At 45.5% G+C, this 18,335-nt stretch overlaps 1 protein-coding gene across 4 annotated transcripts in view; it reads left to right on the forward strand.

The window, feature by feature from the left end:
• The first annotated feature begins 3,263 nt into the window (after positions 1–3,263).
• Pgm2 (phosphoglucomutase 2) overlaps positions 3,264–18,335 on the forward strand; it is a 35,437-nt gene continuing 20,365 nt past the window's right edge. Inside the window, exons 1-10 of one of the 4 annotated variants that reach the window (XM_006504058.3) lie at positions 3,284–3,433; positions 6,090–6,280; positions 7,324–7,491; positions 11,292–11,398; positions 13,199–13,283; positions 13,700–13,805; positions 14,059–14,252; positions 16,100–16,289; positions 16,953–17,050; positions 18,014–18,194. In XM_006504058.3, coding sequence (XP_006504121.1) covers positions 13,761–13,805; positions 14,059–14,252; positions 16,100–16,289; positions 16,953–17,050; positions 18,014–18,194 — 708 coding nt within the window. In that variant the 5' untranslated portion in view covers positions 3,284–3,433; positions 6,090–6,280; positions 7,324–7,491; ... (1 more) ...; positions 13,199–13,283; positions 13,700–13,760. Of the gene's footprint in view, positions 3,434–6,089; positions 6,281–7,323; positions 7,492–11,291; positions 11,399–13,198; positions 13,284–13,699; positions 13,806–14,058; positions 14,253–16,099; positions 16,290–16,952; positions 17,051–18,013; positions 18,195–18,335 lie in introns of all 4 variants that reach the window. The other 3 variants (NM_001356964.1, XM_006504056.3, NM_025700.3) reach the window with 3 other exon arrangements.

Here is an 18,335-nt window from a genome sequence, read left to right on the forward strand (position 1 = left end):
TCTGTAATGGGGTCTGTTGCCCTCTTCTGGTGTGTCTGAAGACAGCTACAGTGTACTCACATACATTAAATAAATAAATACATACATACATACATACATACATACATACCTAAAAAGAAAACCAAAATAAAAAAAAAACCCACAAAGAAAACCTACAACTCTTAAGACTGTAGCTTTGTATGCTGGTGTATGCCTATAATCCCAGCAGTTAGGAGTTAGAGACAGGAGTATCAGGTGTTTAAGGCTGTGCTTGGCTACATATTGAGTTGACTATGGGCTACAGGAGACCCAAAACCAAACCAAGCAACCAACAAAAAGACTATAGCACTATCAAGTAACGTGTGTGTGTGTGTGTGTGTGTGTGTGTGTGTGTGTGTGTGTGTGTATTATCTCCATCCAGCTCATGAAGTAGCTGGTCCAAGCAAGGGACGATGGCACATATCAATAGTCTCAGCTACTCTAGGAGGCTGAGGCAGGAGGATCATAAATTTCAAGCCAGCCTTAGTTACAACTATAGGCAATTTAAGACCAATTTAGACAAGCTTTGGCAACCCAGTCTCAAAGAAAACCAATAAAAGGTGGAGAGAGAGGGCCTGGAACTGAGGATGTGGCTCAGTGCTTGGCTAGCACAAGCAAGGCCCTGATTGATTCCTGTGGTGGGGAAGAAGGGCAGAACAGACACAAAACTCCTCCTTCCCAAATATAACCAGTCCCCTAATGTCCATAGATTAACTCTCCTGTAGTTTGTATGTTAACAATTTTTTAAATTGAAATATGAACCAGTGAGATGGCTTGGCAAGTAACGGCTGTAAAAGTATCTTTTATTTGCCTGGTGTAATTGTCATCTCTGAGACTTACTGCCTCCTGTCTGTCTGCTAACCTAGGCCCAGTTCTGGAAGCTTCTAGCCTCTGTACAGTCTTATCTAGGCCTAGAATGTTTTCAGCCTCTGAGACTTGCTGCTGAATAAGATCTCTCCTCCTCACTCTGTCTGAACTCTAGCTGGCTGGTTGGACTCAGCTGTTCTGGCTTAAACTCCTCTTCAAGTTGACTGATTCAATCTGGCATCTCTCTCAGCCTCTGACTTTTTGCTTGGCTTGGCCTCATACTAACTGACACTCTGTTGTCATGTGGCTCTTTCTCGTTGACTAACTCCGTCTTTGCCTGTGTGTAGTTTGTTCTCCCTCTCTCTACAACCTGTCTCTATAACTGTCCTAGTAAGCCTGCCCTCTCCCTTCTCTCTCTGCACTGTTCTCTCCTAAGTAGCCTCTCTTTCCTCTCTTCTGTTCTGTCAAGTCTTTCTCTGATTCATCACTTTGTCTGCCACTCAACTAGACATCACTTTCAAACATGGGTGCTTCCTTCTACAAACTAACCTTACCTTCACTGTTTGGGATTAAAGGTGAGCACTAGGGTTGTGTCTGTATCCCAGCCAGAGGGGTTAAAGGTGTAAAGGTGTGTGCTAAAACTGAGTCACACCACAACTAGAAACAGGTTTCTCCAGTAAACAACTTAAGCTCAGAGTTCAGAGTATGATTAAATATCCTGCAACAAAAGGCACTTGCCACCAAGCTTGACAACCTGAATTCGATCCCTAGGACCTCTATGGTGGAAGAAGAGAAATGACTTCCTAAAGTTATCCTTGTATTTCCATATGTATGGCACAGCACACACACACACACACACACACACACACACACACACACACCGTAGATAAATGTAGTTTTTTAAAATTTCAAAATTGAGACATAACTTATAGCTGGTAACCATGGTTCTAAGTTTTGACGAGCACCTGGATCCAGGAAATCACAAACCCAGAGTCGCTTCCCTTAACCCCCAGTGACCTTTGCAGTGAATCCCCATATCCAGTTCTGGAAAATACTGATTTGTTTTCTTTCTTTGTGCTTTTCTTAGTCAGTGTCTGTCAGACCCAATGTCTGTCAGAGGTCTGAATTCTTTCACTCTATGGGATGGTTGTGAGCTACATCCATGAAGTTGTATACAGTTCTTCATTCTCACTGGGCTGTGTAACTCATGGCTTATCGATCATCATTTATGTATATGATTTAGAATGAATATACCACTACATATTTATCCATTCTATTGTTGGCAATCTGGATGTGTATGGTTGGAGCTTTTTGCGACTAAATCTGCTAGAAACCTTTTAAAAAGTTGTGTGTGTGTATGTGTGTGTGTGTGTGTGTATGTTTGTATTTTGCCTGCATACATGTCTATGCACCATGGATATATATGACAATGGAGGTCTGAAAAGGATGCAGGATCCCCTGGAACTGGAGTTTCAGACCATCCTGAGCAGCCATGCTAGTGCTGATAATCAAACTTAGGTGCTCTGGAAGAACAACCCGTGCTCTTAACTGCTTTGGATTTTTTTTGTTTAATTGTTTTTTCTTTCGTTTTAGGGTTGTTTGTTTGTTTGTTTGCTTGTTGAGACGAGATCTCACACTGGAACCCACGGTGAACTGGAACTCACTTTGTAGGCCAGGCCCTGAACTCACAACAGTCCCAACAGTCGGGACTGCAGGAGCGAGGAAGGCATCATGTGCGGCTCAGAACCATTCTTGCTTGTGCTTCCCCGTGCCCAGCCAGGTGTGCACATACATCACCCAGCTGACCTGGAATTCTCGTTTGTGTGTGGCGACCTCAGGCGGATGAGTCGACATTCTTTTTACATTTTCTAGTGTGAAAATCCAGTTGACCCGGTGCCTTGAAATTACAACTCGTCCTTCCGGTTGCTCTTCTGACATAAACTGTCTTTGCAAGTGTTATCTCATTTCTGGCTCGTTGGTCTATTTGATTTATTTCCCACTTGGCTCTTCTTTTTCAAGATTTGTTTCCCCCTCTGCTATTCTCTAATTTAATTTACATTTTGAGATAGGATCTCCCTATGTACCCCTAGTTAGTCTAGAGTTCACTATGTAGATCAGATTGGCCTCTAACTCACAGAGACCTGCCTGCCTCTGCCATGTGGCTACTGGCCTGCGCCAATGTGCTCTGCTTCCCAGCGCAGTCAGACTAGCATCTCAGGTGTGATGGGCACCAAATGCATACTTGATGTTTGCTGGAGGACCCTGGGTATGTAGGGCCTAGGAGACTAGAGTAAGGCGAGCCTCCAGCTCTCCTAACAACAAAGCACTCCCCAATTGCCTGGCCCTCCGGGAAGCACACCCACTAATGGCGAGTCTGGAACCGGGCGGGGCTGCTGCACGTCCTCTTCCCTCCGGCTCTCTGACTACGCCTCTTTCCCCGCCCTCTCCCCGCCCCTCCAGAAGGGTGACCCGGCCTCCTCCGCCCGGTTGTGACTGCTGCGGGATGGCGGCGGCGACACCGACAGAGACACCGGCTCCGGAAGGCAGTGGCTTGGGTATGGACGCGCGACTGGACCAGGAGACCGCGCAGTGGCTGCGTTGGGACCAGGTAAGGGCCGATCTCCGGCTCTTCGGTTCTCGGGCGCCGTGGCTTGTCCGGCAGGGAGCCGGGCCCAGCTTCCTTCTTTCCTTCCCTGCCTCGCCACACGGTGCCTGCTCGGCATAAGCTGTTGCGGGACTGGAGACAGCTGTGTGGCTCGCCCGGCTGCTAGACCCGGTAGAGGAGCGAGCTGGGGGGCGGGGAGTGGGGTGGAGAGTGAATGTAGCGGGCCTGGGACCCGGGGTAGTCCACGCACGAGAAGGTTTTTGAGGTTCTGTGATGGGCTGAGCATCTTCATCCATTCAGAATCCGCTCTGTCCCGCCTTTCCCGGGACCTGGACTTCTCCACAGTCCAGACCACCTTTTCTGATTTCATGGATACTACCGGGTCCCTGATGGGCCAGGCTGACAGGGAGTTTTCCAGAGAACATACACTCCACTGGGAAGGTGACAGGGAACGCTTTGGCCCCAGCTGCGCCTTTCCCCTGTAATGTCTTAGTCAGTCGGCCAGCTCCGGACATCACTTCCTTTGCCCTCTACAAGTTCTCTCTGACCTGTGCTTTCGCGTGTCCTGTTGCTTTCCCGCAATGTTCCTCTTGCCGGTGTTCTGCTGACTTTATTTCTCTTGTCGTTTTTCCTGTGTGAACTTAGCGGATCTTTCCTGTCTCCCAAGTGCAACTCAAACTCTCTCTCTAGACAGCCCAGGCCTTTGGTTCCCTGCTCTTCCTGGAATTGAAAGACAATCCCTTACAGGCTTGTTTGTTTAAAATTTGTCGGTATCCAGGGCTGACTTCAGGAGGTGAGACCCACGCAGATCCACTGAACCTGTACTCAGGGAAGGGCCCAAGCCGTATTTTAAAGCACTACTTTGAGATTCTCTATTGTTAAACACGGAGTCTTTCGTTCTAATTGTGCACTGGCCCCCCCTGAAAATTATGTAGCTGGTGCTGTGTGTCTCTGCTGCTTTCCGTGGTCTATAGTACCGTAGTACCGTAGTGCCGTACTGCATGTCTATAGTTGGTCCCTGAAACATTTGGTGACTGGATAGAGGCTGGAAGGCTCAGCAGAGGCCTTTGCTCGCTCACACCTAGAAAATGAATAGTCAGGCCATCCTGGAAACAGGATGGCAGTGCTAGCGCCTCATGGGAGGTTTTGTTTTGCTTTGTTGTGGATTTTTTTTTTCCTGGAAACATAAAGCATTCCAGGATGTTTAAGGGGAGGAAACTGTTTCCATTTCTGATCACTTAATAACTTGCATTGTGTAGCTGTCCTAACACCTCAGCTAAGAAGTCTTGTGTGTGTTATTGGGCTCTTGTACCACTTGACTAAGTGTCTGACAGAGACTGAAGGGGCGGGAAAGAACTGCTCTGCTCACACTCTGAGATGCTCTTATCCTTCATGGTAGAAAGGAGTAGCAGAGCTGTTGGCTAAGGAGCAGAGAAAGGGGGAATACAGGAAGAGGCCATTGAGGAAATATACCATCCTGTGACAAGTCCCAGTATCCTCGATTCTCCAACTTGCTCCCAGTTCCCACCATTTGTCACCTCCTCATAATCCCGGCATATTATGGATCCATCAAAGGAGGGACCCTTTGATCCCATCAGAGCCTGGGATCTATTGGTCTTCAGAAGGTACTTCACAGATGGGCTCAGAAGTGAGCAGAAAATGTAATTACTGTAGAACATGGAATCTGTCTTGGATGTCCACGGTACCTCCGTGGAAACTTGTCCTTTTCTCCTCTGGAGATGCTTCAATGTTCTTTTCCCAATCCGAGGTGTGTCTTTGTGGTGTATGGCTGTGTCTGTGTTCATGTGCTTGTGTGTAGCTGTGTGGGCACCTGTGGTGCATGTTTGTGCAGAGAGGCCAGAGGCTGAAAGTACCTTCCTCATTCATTCTGCTTTAGCTAGGGTAGAGTTAGTTGTTGCTGTGAAGAGACACCATAACCAAGGCAACTCTTATAAAGGACATTTAATTGGGGCTGGCTTACAGTTTCAGAGGTTCAGTCCATTATCATCATAATAGGAAGCATGGCCGCATGTAGGCAGGCACTGTGCTAGTGAAGGAGCTAAGAGTTCTACATCTTGTTCTGCAGGCAAACAGAAGCTGTCTTCCAGGCATCTAGGAGGAAGATCCCCCAAAGCCCACCCCCACAGTGATACACTTCCTCCAACGAGGCCTCCTAATAGTGCCACTCCTTGGCCCAAGCATACTCTCATTGAACGAGGAGCCGATTGGCTAAATTCTAAATTGTCTGAACCACCCACTCTATGCATACATAGTCTGTCTACCTCCAGCATTAGATTTACAGATGAGCTCTGCTTGGCCGGGCTGGCTAGTGCATGCCGGGGACTTGAGCTTGGGTCTTAAAGCTTGCATAGCCAGCAGTTAACTGATGGAGCTGACTTTAGCCCCTCTCAGTTCCTTTAACTGGAGATGGGTGCCTCTCTGGGAAGGACCTATTCATTCTTCAGGGGACCTCCCACCAGCTAAAAGGTTGCAGAGCCACCCATGCTGGCAAGGACTCTAGTTGTGCTCTCTGCATGGTTATTATATCCCCTCCCCTGTGCCTCCCTCTTCTGTCCGTTTTCCTTCACCCCCAGGTCTGACCCTTATCTCTGCTGCTCTCTTCTTGACTTTTCTTTATCTCTTTGCTTTGTTCTCTCAGGCTGCTGAGTCTTTTCTAGCAATCCAAGACCAGTTAAGACTTTTGAAATCCACAGTAGGCCTCAGAGACGCCCTGGATATTGGGTGTGGCCAGGAAGTCTGTGTTGTCTCAGCCACTCAGCAGATGTTTGTTGTGCTCCCTTTGTATGACAGCTCTGAGCCTTGCCTTGGGGGCACCTGCCGGTGTAATGGGTAAGATGGTTCTCTGGGGTTGGAATCTAGTGTTAATCAAAAGGTTGGTCCCAGTTCCTGTTGAAGCTGGAACTATCTGGAACTATAGGCTTGATTGAAGCCAAGGTTTTATGGCGACCACATTTCAAAGTTTAATTATGGGGCCTTATCTTGCCCAGTGTTCATTTTGGGGAGTGACGATTAGAAGTGCTTCACTCCAGCCTTCCCTCAATTCTTAATGTAAAAGTCCATGTGGAGTTAGGTAATTCTCCAATCTTCACATCTCCAGCAATCGTTCTGTGAAGAAAACAAGGCAAGTGTACATAAATGATTCATGTCCTTATCTGTTTGCAATTAAGGTAATAGAAAAAGCACTAGGCTAATGTTCACCATGCAGTTAAGCAAGCCATTCAATTTCTGTAGTGTAAAATACTACCAAAACCATCAGCTATTATTGACCTGACTTAGAGTCATTGAAACACGACCAGATACAAAGGGAACACTTTGTAAGAATTATAAAGCACTACAAAAGTACGGTCTCGATTGTACTGACTGACCTACCACCCTGGAACAGTTTGAGGACCTTAGGGAAGGAGATGAACATCACAACTCAGTGTCAGACCAAGACGAAGTCATTTCAAACCTTGAAAAATATGCAAGAGAGGTTCTAGCTGGTTCCCCTTTTACAGATGGGGAAAATAGGTTCTTGGGAAACTTTCTAGCCTTCTCAAGCACGGGGTTGGTAAGCAAATGATCTGAGATCTCCCTGAGCGAGTTAGATGTCTGTCCTAAAACAGCATCTAGTTCATTTTCTCTAAAACTGTTCCCTCAGTAGGACAGAGAATACATCTTACATCAAATTCCTTAGCTCAGATTTCAAAAACACCAGGAAATGCAAAAGCCTCTGTTTATACAGGTTTTTCATAGAGGTGAGATGTGTGTGTGTGTGTGTGTGTGTGTGTGTGTGTGTGTGTGTGTGTGTGTTGAGGGCATGGTCTACCTTGCAGATTTTCTGTCTTTTTCTTAACCAAGCTGTGCCTGGTACATCCATGTCTTTCTTTCAGAACCCTTTAACCTCTGAGTCAGTGAAACAGCTCATTGCTGGAGGTAATAAAGAAGAGCTGCGGAAATGCTTTGGGGCCCGGATGGAGTTTGGGACAGCTGGCCTTCGAGCGCCTATGGGAGCAGGGATTTCTCGAATGAATGACCTGACCATCATCCAGACCACACAGGTACCATGAGTCAGTCTGTGAGTGCTGTTACTCCTGGGGCATCTCCCTGAGTCCTGATAGGTTTAATTTGTTTTAGTTCTGGATATGTCTTTGGATCTGACCAAAGAGAGAAAGTGACCACCATTTAATTTACAAAATGAGGCTTGTTCAGTCCTTATTTATAACCCATCAGCCTTCTATTCACCCAGCCAGCCATGCAACAAGTTTATTGAATGCCCACTGTGTGTCAGGCATAGTGAATGGATATAACAAAGACAGAGCCCCTTGTGGAGATTTTGTTATTATACAGACCCATTGACTAAGGTGATGGCAGGGAATATGAACACGAATATGCGGACCGGAATCTGTATTGGCATTTATAAATGAGCTGTGACCCAAACAAAATAACTAATCCCCACTGAGTTCTGTCTGTCTAAACAGAAGGTCAGTGGCACCTGGTGGGGGTATATATTGCCATGGCCGTATTTGGATAATCCCATTTGTCACACCTACTGTGAGGTGTGGGGCTTCTCTGGATTGAAGATTAACCTTGAACCTTTCCCCCTATATTCAACTCTATCTAATTTCCTGAAATGGAGAAATTAGGCTTAAGTAAGTTCAATGGCCACCGTGGCCCACTTTTCTGCTAGAACAACGGAACTCTTCTGAGAGTGGGCCTCATGAATGCACATAATAATGAGTCCTTTTTTTTTTAAGATTTATTTATTTTATGCATATGAGTACACTGTAGCTGTCTTCAGACACACCAAAAGAGGGTATCAGATCCCATTACAGATGGTTGTGAGCCACCATGTGGTTGCTGGGAATTGAGCTCAGGACCTCTAGAAGAGCAGTCAGTGCTCTTGACCACTGAGCCATCTCTCCAGCCCAGGAGGCCTTTGAAACCAAAGTGGAGAGTGATCTTATTCCATCATCCACCTACTGGCGTCATCCCTAGAAACCCTCTACCCTGGAGTGATGCTTCCCGTGGGACACGAGGATGCTCGGGGCAGAGAACATTTCAGGAAAGCAGCAGATGCAACTTTAACATCTTAGGGGCCATCCCAGAAGTGAAGGAGAGAGGACTTCTGGAATGGTCCGCTCTGGCTGCCACTCCAGCTGTGGGTGGCCTTCCCTGATGGAGCACTAGCATGTGGCTTGGTCGGTCACATCCCTGTTGTCCCCTTTACTGAGGCATTGACACTCTTGCTGCTGCTCCTTTGGGTATGAAGGGTAAGCCTAGTGGCACCTTAAAACTACCCTGCTTTGGTTAAGGCGCAGATGCATATGAGTGAAGACGATCTCAAAGAAGTAGGCCGGAGACTGGAGGAAAACTCCTCTACTATTTGCCTCAGCAGTAGAGGTTATAATTTCTTATGACAATTAATTCACGTCTTTTTGATGCTCTGTTTGTGATTATCGAAGAGTACTTAATTTAACCTGGACACATTGGTCACTAAGAACTCACTGGCCTATGAAATAGCCCGTTCTAACTAACTCAGGGCTAATCTCATTTAAAGATGGTTTCGGGGTACTGGAGAAATGGCTCAGCCGTGAAGAGCCCAGGCTGCTCTCGTTGAGAACTCCAGTTTGGTTCCCAGCACCCGTGTCAAGTGATTCACACTGCTTGTAATTCTAGCTCCAGAGGACCTGGCACCCTCTTCTGGCTTCCACGAGCACCTATATACCCATGAATACCCATGCACATACCCGTACACAGGCTCACACACATACATAATTTAAAATAATAAGGAAAGGGGCTTGAGAGATGGCTCAGTGGCTAAGAATACTTGCTGTTCTTACAGAAGATTTCAGAATCCACATCCAGTGGCTTATAGCCAACCTATAAGCTCCAGGAGATCAGACATCCTCTCCCGATACCCTGCACACATATGGCATACACTTACTCAGAAACACATGTGTGGATATAATTAAAAAGTAATTTCTAAAAGATGGCTTCATTAGTTTCATTCCAAACCCATCCTTTTTTTTTTTTTTTTTTTTTTAGCTCTTTAGTTATATATTTTGAAGTCGTGCAAGTTTTTATTTTGTTTAAGGTAGCATTTTAATTCTGAAAGCCTCCTTCGTCCCCCATGGAATAGTGTCCTTTCCCTCAACTATTTTCTGGACCTCGTCCATCACAGGACCCAGAAGTTTCTAGAAGATTTAGGGGTACGAGAATCTGGACTTGGGCTAGATGATTTTTGCTTCCTGACACATTGAGGTCACAGCTCAAAGGCTGACCTGGAAAGTCAGGTATAATGTCACCATTGTAAGCTGTGAAGCATCAGGCATCTGAATTCCTCCTTGGGGACCCACAAGACGAATACATACATCCTTATTTCCTTATCACTTTTGGAAGGTGTGCTGGATGCTATTTGTTTGCCAAAGGGGAAAAAAACAATCTAAATTGATGTAACATTGCTAACAAGACTGAGATCTATCCCTCTACCAAAAATTGTAGATATGCTTCATTATGTATAAGATTTCCTTTAGTCAGAGTGCAGTAAGGATTAGGTCACATCACTATTGCCCAGTCAACTAGAACTCTCTGACAATGTCCAGTGTATAGAGTGTTGAGATTCCAAGTTCGCTGCTCTCATGTGTCTGAGACCGATGTGATGCTGTTCGATCCCTGAGATACAGGGATGGGATGCTCCACCAGCTTGGGGCAGGTAGTGATAGCCCCAAAATGCACAAGTTTGATTTGCAGAGCAAATTTTACCCTATAAATGGATTAATTCCAGTATCCTTTAGATTTCTGGTAAATAGTATCCGAAACAAACAAACCAAACAGACTTTCATCAGTTAATTGTCAAAACTGTATAAAATGCATTGGCTTTCTCTAAGTGATGTCACAAAGCAGAGAGAAATGTCAGAAGTCCCTGCTGACTCTGGAAGCAGGGGATCAGGGCTTTAAAGGAAATGACCATTCAAACACGTGCACATCTGGGGACCAGAAGATAACCTCAGTGTTTACTTCTCAGGCACCGTTCATTTTTTCTTTTGAGACAGGGTCTCTTGCTGGCCTAGAACTCACCAAGTAGGCTAGGTAGCTAGGGAGCCCCATGGATGTAGGAGCTGTCTCCATCTCTCCAATACTGGGATTGCAAGCTTGTGCCACCACACCTAACTTTTTTTTTTTTTTTAAAGTTGGCTTCTGGGTATCAAATACAGCTCCTCAGGCTTACAAGGCAAGCATACTACTAACCGGCCTCACCTTGCCGTTTTTTATAGCTCATTTAAGCCTTACAAAAGCTCTATATAGTATGGATTATTGGTGTTACTATATATAGACGTGGAAACTAGAGAAAAGGAAGAAAAAGTTGTCTCTTCCTCAATGGTGGCAGAGTAGAGTTCAAATCCATTTTCTGGCCTCAGAGGCATATATATATATATATGTGTGTGTGTGTGTGTGTGTGTGTGTATATATATATATATATACACACACACACACACACACACACACCTTACACCCTACACTGATCCACCTGTCACCAGACCTGGGTACAAGCCATGGTCTGCAGCTCATTAGGTCTGAAACTGAGTAGGCCCTTGCTGTTCTCTGTGTTCCCATCAAAAGAAGGAGATTTTGAGCAAGTTAGTCTGGACCTGGAGATATTAAATTCAGCACAGCATCTGACTTAGAGTAGACAGTCCAAAAAGCTGTTTTCATCTCACCATTCAGTCTGCACAATCACTGGTCCCCAGTCTTCTATGCCAAAGATATTATCCTGTGAAAATGGGGAAAATATCATTTTGGGCTGATTCTTATATCATATGTATGAAATGTGCGCTTTGACTCCCTGGGCTACGTTCAGGGATTTTGCAGGTACCTGGAAAAGCAGTTCAGTGACCTGAAGCAGAGGGGCGTGGTGATCAGCTTCGATGCGAGAGCTCACCCCGCCAGCGGGGGCAGCAGCCGGAGGTATTTAGGTTTGAGGGGTGCTTTGGGATGGAACCTGGAGACGGTTTTTTCAGGAAAGGATTTTTTTTCATAATTTCTTTTATACTTTTATTTTGAATCATTTCAATAGTTTGACTTTTTAAAAACCATTTTTTTAAATTAAATTTGAATATGTGTGTGTGCATGTGGATATTTGCCTATGGGTGCAGGTGCCCACAGAGGCCAGAGATATTGGATCCCCTCTAGCTGGGGTTATAGGCAGTTGCAAGCCTTTGTAAGAATAGTACATATTCTTAACCCCTGACCCATCTCTCCAGCCCCTTGATTTTTTTTTCAATGACTTGACTTTAAACTCATAATTACTTAGCTCTTAAAAGAAATGGGTTAAGGCTGGGCAATCCCAGCCCTGGGGAAGCAGAGGCAGGCAGATCTCTGTGAGTTTGAGGCCAGCCTGGTCTACAAAGCGAGTTCCAGGATACCCAGGGCTAAACCCTGAGTTGAACTCTGACCCCAACCCACACCCCCCCCAAAAAAAAGACAGGTTATCCTGGGTCTTTAATCCCAGCACTCAGGAAACAGAGTGGAAGGACTTCTTGAGTTCAAGGGCAGCCTCGGCTACATAGCAAGGAGGATATACAGAGAGACCTTGTCTCAAAAAACAAACAAAAATGATGGGGAAAAAAATTATCTAAACTGGAGTCTCACTCGATTCCATGTAATTCTCCTCTGCTATTTATAGGCATCATTGCCTCTTCCTTTCCTGACAGACACCTTTGTCAGGGTGTAGCTTTGTGACAGTCTCAGACCAACTGGACTCCTGGTTAACTGTGGTCGCGTAATTCTGAACAGAGTGGTGCTGAAGATAGTGACGGCAGTAGGGGCAGCAGTTGTTTGAACGCTGATCCGGTGTTTACCATTTGAATCCCCCAAACAACGTAGGAAACATTTAAAATTGAACCTCGGTACCCAGCAGAGACCTTTTCTAAGATACCCCTCACTGTACGAGTCACCTATATGAAAAGGCACATGACTTGTGTAAGGCCTGGGTACAACTTCCCCTGCTTTATCTTGTCAATTCTGAGAGCAGCTCTCACTAAGTAGCCCATACCAGTACTGAATTCATGATTCTCTTTTCGTCTCTTAGAGTGCAGGATTACAGGCGCTCACCACCGGGCTTGGTTCCCATATACTGTAAACCCTGGTTTAGACCTGTCATAGCTGATACTACTGTGCTTTTCAGATAGGTTAACACTGTTGGTTACAGGACAGTCCTTGCTCTGCTCCTGGAGCCATGGATGGCATTTGCTTGAAGTGACTGGCACTTACCAGTTCTTTTTGGTTTGTGGTTCCTGTCTCTGCTATGCACACACACATAAGAACACATCTTATATTTAAATAAAACAACACCTAATCAGAGTCCATATGAGGTGTGTACTGAATTATGACAGTATAAATCGGGGCTCCTAAGCCTCTGCATAGTGACACATGATGTCACAGCTGCTGGACCATTTGTTGTGGTGACTGTCCTAGGCATTATCAGTATCCTTGAGGACAGTGGCCTTGGACGTGTGACAAGGTGACCTCAGGCCTTTATCCTAAACTAAAGAGGGGAGGAGAGGACTCTGGCTGTCTCAGCTTCGGTGTTCTTCCTCTTCCTTTCACTACTGAATGCCGGGGCCAGGGCTGCAGCTTTGTTAATGGAGGGTTAGCCTAGAACGCAGGAAGCCCTGGGTTCCACCCCAGCTTGTTCCTTGTTTCACACTGCCACGGGAAGCTCTGACTGTGACTCTCTCCTTTTTGTCCCTGTTTCTGCATTTCTAGGTTTGCCCGGCTGGCTGCGACTGCATTTATCACCCAGGGTGTTCCTGTATACCTCTTCTCTGATATAACCCCCACCCCCTTTGTGGTAAGTAACCGCTTCCTTTCAAAGTACTTGTCAGAGGGCTGCAGACAATATAGAAGGTCAAGCAGCTCACGGCCAATGCTTAATTCATTGTTTGTACCAATGCGTGCTTAATTTATGGGTCAAGGATATAAAAGACTAACAACAGTAACTAATAATAAAATGGAAGAGTTGTCGCAGTGTCCTGTCAGGAAGTTAAATGAGTGCGGGCCCTGCTGAAAGAGCTAAGACACATCTTCCTGGACCACGGGTCACTGAGACAGAGTAGGGCAAAACCACAGACGAGGGGGATACTGCATGGTACTGAAATGGGACACAAGATGCTGAGTGGCCTGGCATGATAGTAGGGTGATACAGGAGGATGAATGGCTCCAAACAACGTACGGTGGGCATTTCCGTTCTGCCTAATCTTTCTTAAGAACCGTCTCCTGCTCGGTTTAGCCGTACACCGTGTCGCACCTGAAACTCTGCGCAGGCATCATGATCACTGCCTCGCACAATCCAAAGCAGGACAATGGCTATAAGGTAACCCCCCCCCCAGCCTCCCCCAACCCCCACACACGCTCTCTCCTCACACAGTGGAACCCCAGCCCCTCCCAGCCCCCCCCCCAACCCCCACACACGCTCTCTCCTCTCACAGTGGAACCCCAGCCCCTCCCAGCCCCCCCCCAACCCCCACACACGCTCTCTCCTCACACAGTGGAACCCCAGCCCTGTGTTCTTCGGGAGTGGGTGCTCTGCATCCTGAACCTGCTAAATGCATTCCTGGCTTCTCTAGGTCTACTGGGACAACGGAGCTCAGATCATCTCTCCCCACGATCGCGGCATTTCTCAGGCCATTGAGGAAAATCTAGAGCCCTGGCCTCAGGCTTGGGAGGAGTCTTTGGTTGACAGTAGTCCCCTTCTTCACAACCCCAGCGCGTCCATCGGTAATGACTACTTTGAAGACCTTAAAAAATACTGTTTTCACAGGTAACTGGGCCGTGGCTTCACTTCAGCTAATGTGATTCAGCCGAATTCTATCAATGTCTGGGTTTTGATTTGATCCCCTCTGCCTGGTGCATACATGGTTAGCTGCATTTGTATGGGGCGGCAGCAGAGCTGGCCACCTTTTCTTAAAGAAACCGGTAACAAATCCTCACGGCATTGCTGGCTACACAGAGCCTGACTTCATCTCCTCAGATGTGCTATTCTAGTGTACAAGCGGCACAAGTGACCAGTCAGGCAAGCCACACTGAGATGGCTTTATTTACCGAAGCAGGTGGCCAACCCACGGTGGGCTAAGTTTGAAGTGTTGTAAATATATATATATATATATATATATATATATATATATATATATATATATACAGTTGTAGCTGTGTCTATATATATGCTTGTATGGATACAACTATATGTATATATGTGTATTTAAAAAATACTTTCAGGGCTGGGAAGATGGTTCAGTGGGCAAGAGCACTTGCTACCTAAGTGTGGGGACTTGCGTTCTAATCCCCGGTACCCAACTGTGGTCATGCAGTGCTATGGTGCCTGTTTGTTCAGCCTGGGGCAAACTTGGTGGTCACAGTCAGGTACTGAGCAGGAGAGTTTAGGTTCCGCTACTGCTTATTGCCTCTCTGAACCTGAAATTCAGTTTCTGGTTATCCGATGCGGTGTTTGTTAGCTAGCATGGGCCTGGCTAACTCCAGTGCAGAGACGAGACTCCAATCCCATCTACGAGAGAAACCACACTGGCTTAGAGTCTCCCTGGGCTATGGGCTAGAGATCTGAGTTCCCAAGTCATTGGATTTTTTTTCTCTACCAAAGAAATCTCTAAAACTGAGTTTATCACTTTCCTCCCGCTGGTGGGGGATGCAAACAAGATCCATCTGTGAGCTTTCCCTCGGGCCCTCTGATGCAGTTTCACAAACTGGGAGAGTTGACTGGGTGCTTGTTTATTTTGGATCACTGCAAGTAGCACGAGAAAGCAGCATTTACTTGTGTATGTAAAATAACCCTCTTGCATTATATAGCACATGCATTTTCAAGGTTGAGGGTGATCAGCAAGCTGCCCTCTGAGAACAGTAGAGTGGTGGGTACCCCCACCTGCAGTCTGTGGTAAATAACATAGAACCCCACGTTCGACCTTCTGCTCCACATTATCAGATTTATCATTTCCCCCCCATTTGTTAGAAAAGCACAAAAATCTCACTTTCATTTACACCCTTAATTATGAAAAACTTTTTTCATGCTTGTTTGATATATACACATATACATGGTTTTTTCGAGACAGGGTTTCTCTGGAGCTCACTCTGTAGACCAGGCTGGCCTCGAACTCAGAAAATTTGATCTCTATTTATCTTTTCTGTGTATTTGCTTGTCTGTCGGATTTAGCAAACTTCTTTCTTCCTTTAGAAAAATGAAGTCTTGTTTCCCTCAAGTGTCCACTCTCCCCCTGTTGTTACTTTTGACATTTTTTAATTGAAACTTTTTTGTGGAAGCTTTTAAACGATTTTGTTAATATTTAGTTGTCTTTTAATTCTTGGTTTCTGCATTTTATTCATACTTTCAAAGACTTTGTACCAAGATTATAAGAAAAAAAAATTCTGCTCTCTGAACTTTTGTGTTTACATTTGGTGATAATGAATCTTTCAAGTCATTGGAGATCCTGTGTGGAGGGCATAGCTTAGGTCTCCCAAAGGCTTCCAGCTGTACCGGCCACACACACTGAAGCACCTCTCTTACAGTATTAAGTGCCCCAGTGCATGGTATTTTCTAAACCCTCCCTCTAGAGAGCCTTGTTTATATCTTTTGTCGTTTTCCATTTTGTCTTACTCTAGAACGGTAAACAAGGAGAGCAAGGTGAAGTTCGTGCACACCTCTGTCCATGGTGTGGGCCACGAGTTTGTGCAGTTGGCCTTCAAGGCTTTTGACCTTGCTCCTCCCGAAGCTGTTCCCCAACAGAAAGATCCGGATCCCGAGTTTCCAACTGTCAAATACCCGAATCCTGAGGAGGGCAAAGGTGTCTTGGTAACCTACTTTTATTAAATAATGGACTCTGCCTTTTAAACTCTGAGCCATTGCTCTCAAGTATATTGTGTTTTTTATGGTTTCTTGTGCTGGGGAAAAAATGAATTACAGCTCTGTAAATATATGTGTTGGATGGTCACTAATTTCTTAAAGGAGCTTTCTGACTTGGCATCTTTCGTGAGGAAATAAGAGCTAAAGTCTAAATTAAATTAAATATCCGTTGACAGTTTCTCTATTGCCAAAATGTATTGATAATAGGATGGAGAGGTTTTTCATATTTTTAATTTTATACTTTCTTGTTAAAGGGTATTATTTACAATGTGGCTCACATACCATTTTGAAACTTTAGATAATAATGATACTGTAAGAGTTGGTTTGGTCTGGTTTGTGTGGCCAAATATACACAGTGCCTAGAAATACCTGTCCAGCCACAGGGCTGCCACAGCTCTGTGTGGTCACTGGAACTCCCAGCATTCAACCTACAATTTAGGAAGATGAAATACAATCTGGCTAAGCAAACCCAGAAGTAAGGGGGAAAAAAGCAGAAAACAAAACAACAACAAAAACCCCTCTGCCTTTTGGGGAAAAGCTCAGAAGAATACGCAAATCTTAAAGACTACGGTGTACTCCAGGTAATCTTTTATTTTCTGAACTCACTTTCAGACTTTATCTTTTGCCTTGGCTGACAAAATCAAGGCCAAAATCGTCCTAGCCAATGACCCAGATGCTGACAGGCTCGCTGTGGCTGAGAAGCAAGACAGGTAAAGTTGACTTTGTTTATCTGTGTCATGAAAAATACACAGAGCACCATCTTTAGCAATACTGTACTTGTTGGGAGGATGAGTCCGTACCGGGAAGTTTTCTGTCTAATTCTATTTGTTTTAACAACAAAACCTCGGGTGGATTCCTCACACAGGACAATTTGCTGATGCTAAGGGCAGGGGAGCATATCCTTGAGTGTGTAACACAGAGCAAAGCAGTCGATTGTGTGCTGGGATTGGAAGTGACTCTTTGTGACACCCTCACTTCATCATTGAACTTAATACATGAGGGTCTCCAATGCCCCAGAAGGCACAGTTCTTGGCATGATGCTGGCTTTTCAGTTCAGGGTATGCCAGTGGATTCAATAAAGCACTAGCCCTCCAAGGCAGTGTTGAATTTAGGGGGAATAGACAGGCAGTGACGTAATGTTTAAGGCAAGTAGGACCATGTGGTCTATGCCAAGGATAATGAGAGTGCCTGGTACAGCTTCAAACTACAGCCTTTGCCAAAGATGGAAATCCACAGGTCCTGTGTCATCCCTGGGATGCTAACTCTAGACCATCTTCAAAGATGTTAATGTTTGTCTGAAAGCATTGGCTGACACATAAAAGTTGCTCAGATATTCGTGATGGTGTAGGGCCACTTCAGCCCAGTTAATTTTTTCTTTCTTCTTTCTTTATTTTATTTATTTATTTTAGTTTTTTTGAGACAGAGTTTCTCTGTGTAGTCCTGGCTATCCTGGAACTCACTTTGTAGACCAGGCTGGCCTCGAACTCACAGAGATCTGCCTGTCTCTGCCTCCCAAGTGCTGGAATTAACAGTGAGTACCAACACATCCCGCTCAGCCCAGTTATTCGAAGCCAGGAACAGTTTTACAGAAAGCACGCTGAGTTTTTCCTGCCTAGCTCGGGGACTTGTGTGCCTTCCTAAAGGTTGCTGAAACACGGCCTGTTTCCTTGCAGTGGTGAGTGGAGAGTGTTCTCAGGCAATGAGCTGGGGGCCCTGCTGGGATGGTGGCTCTTCACTTCCTGGAAAGAAAAGAACCAAGATCAAAGTAACCTCAAAGACACATACATGCTGTCCAGCACTGTTTCCTCCAAAATCTTGCGGGCCATAGCCCTGAAGGAAGGCTTTCATTTCGAGGTAAGGCGTTTGTTTGTAGGCCTTGGACTTCCCTGACTCTTAAGACATTCTACCTACATTCTTCCTCTTTTCCTTTTATATTTTGAGACGGGGTTTCATATAGCCCAGGCTGGCCTTGAGCATCATATGTAGCCAAGGATG

The sequence above is a fragment of the Mus musculus genome, chromosome 5 (genome assembly GCF_000001635.26).
Source record: "Mus musculus strain C57BL/6J chromosome 5, GRCm38.p6 C57BL/6J".
NCBI lineage: Eukaryota > Metazoa > Chordata > Mammalia > Rodentia > Muridae > Mus > Mus musculus.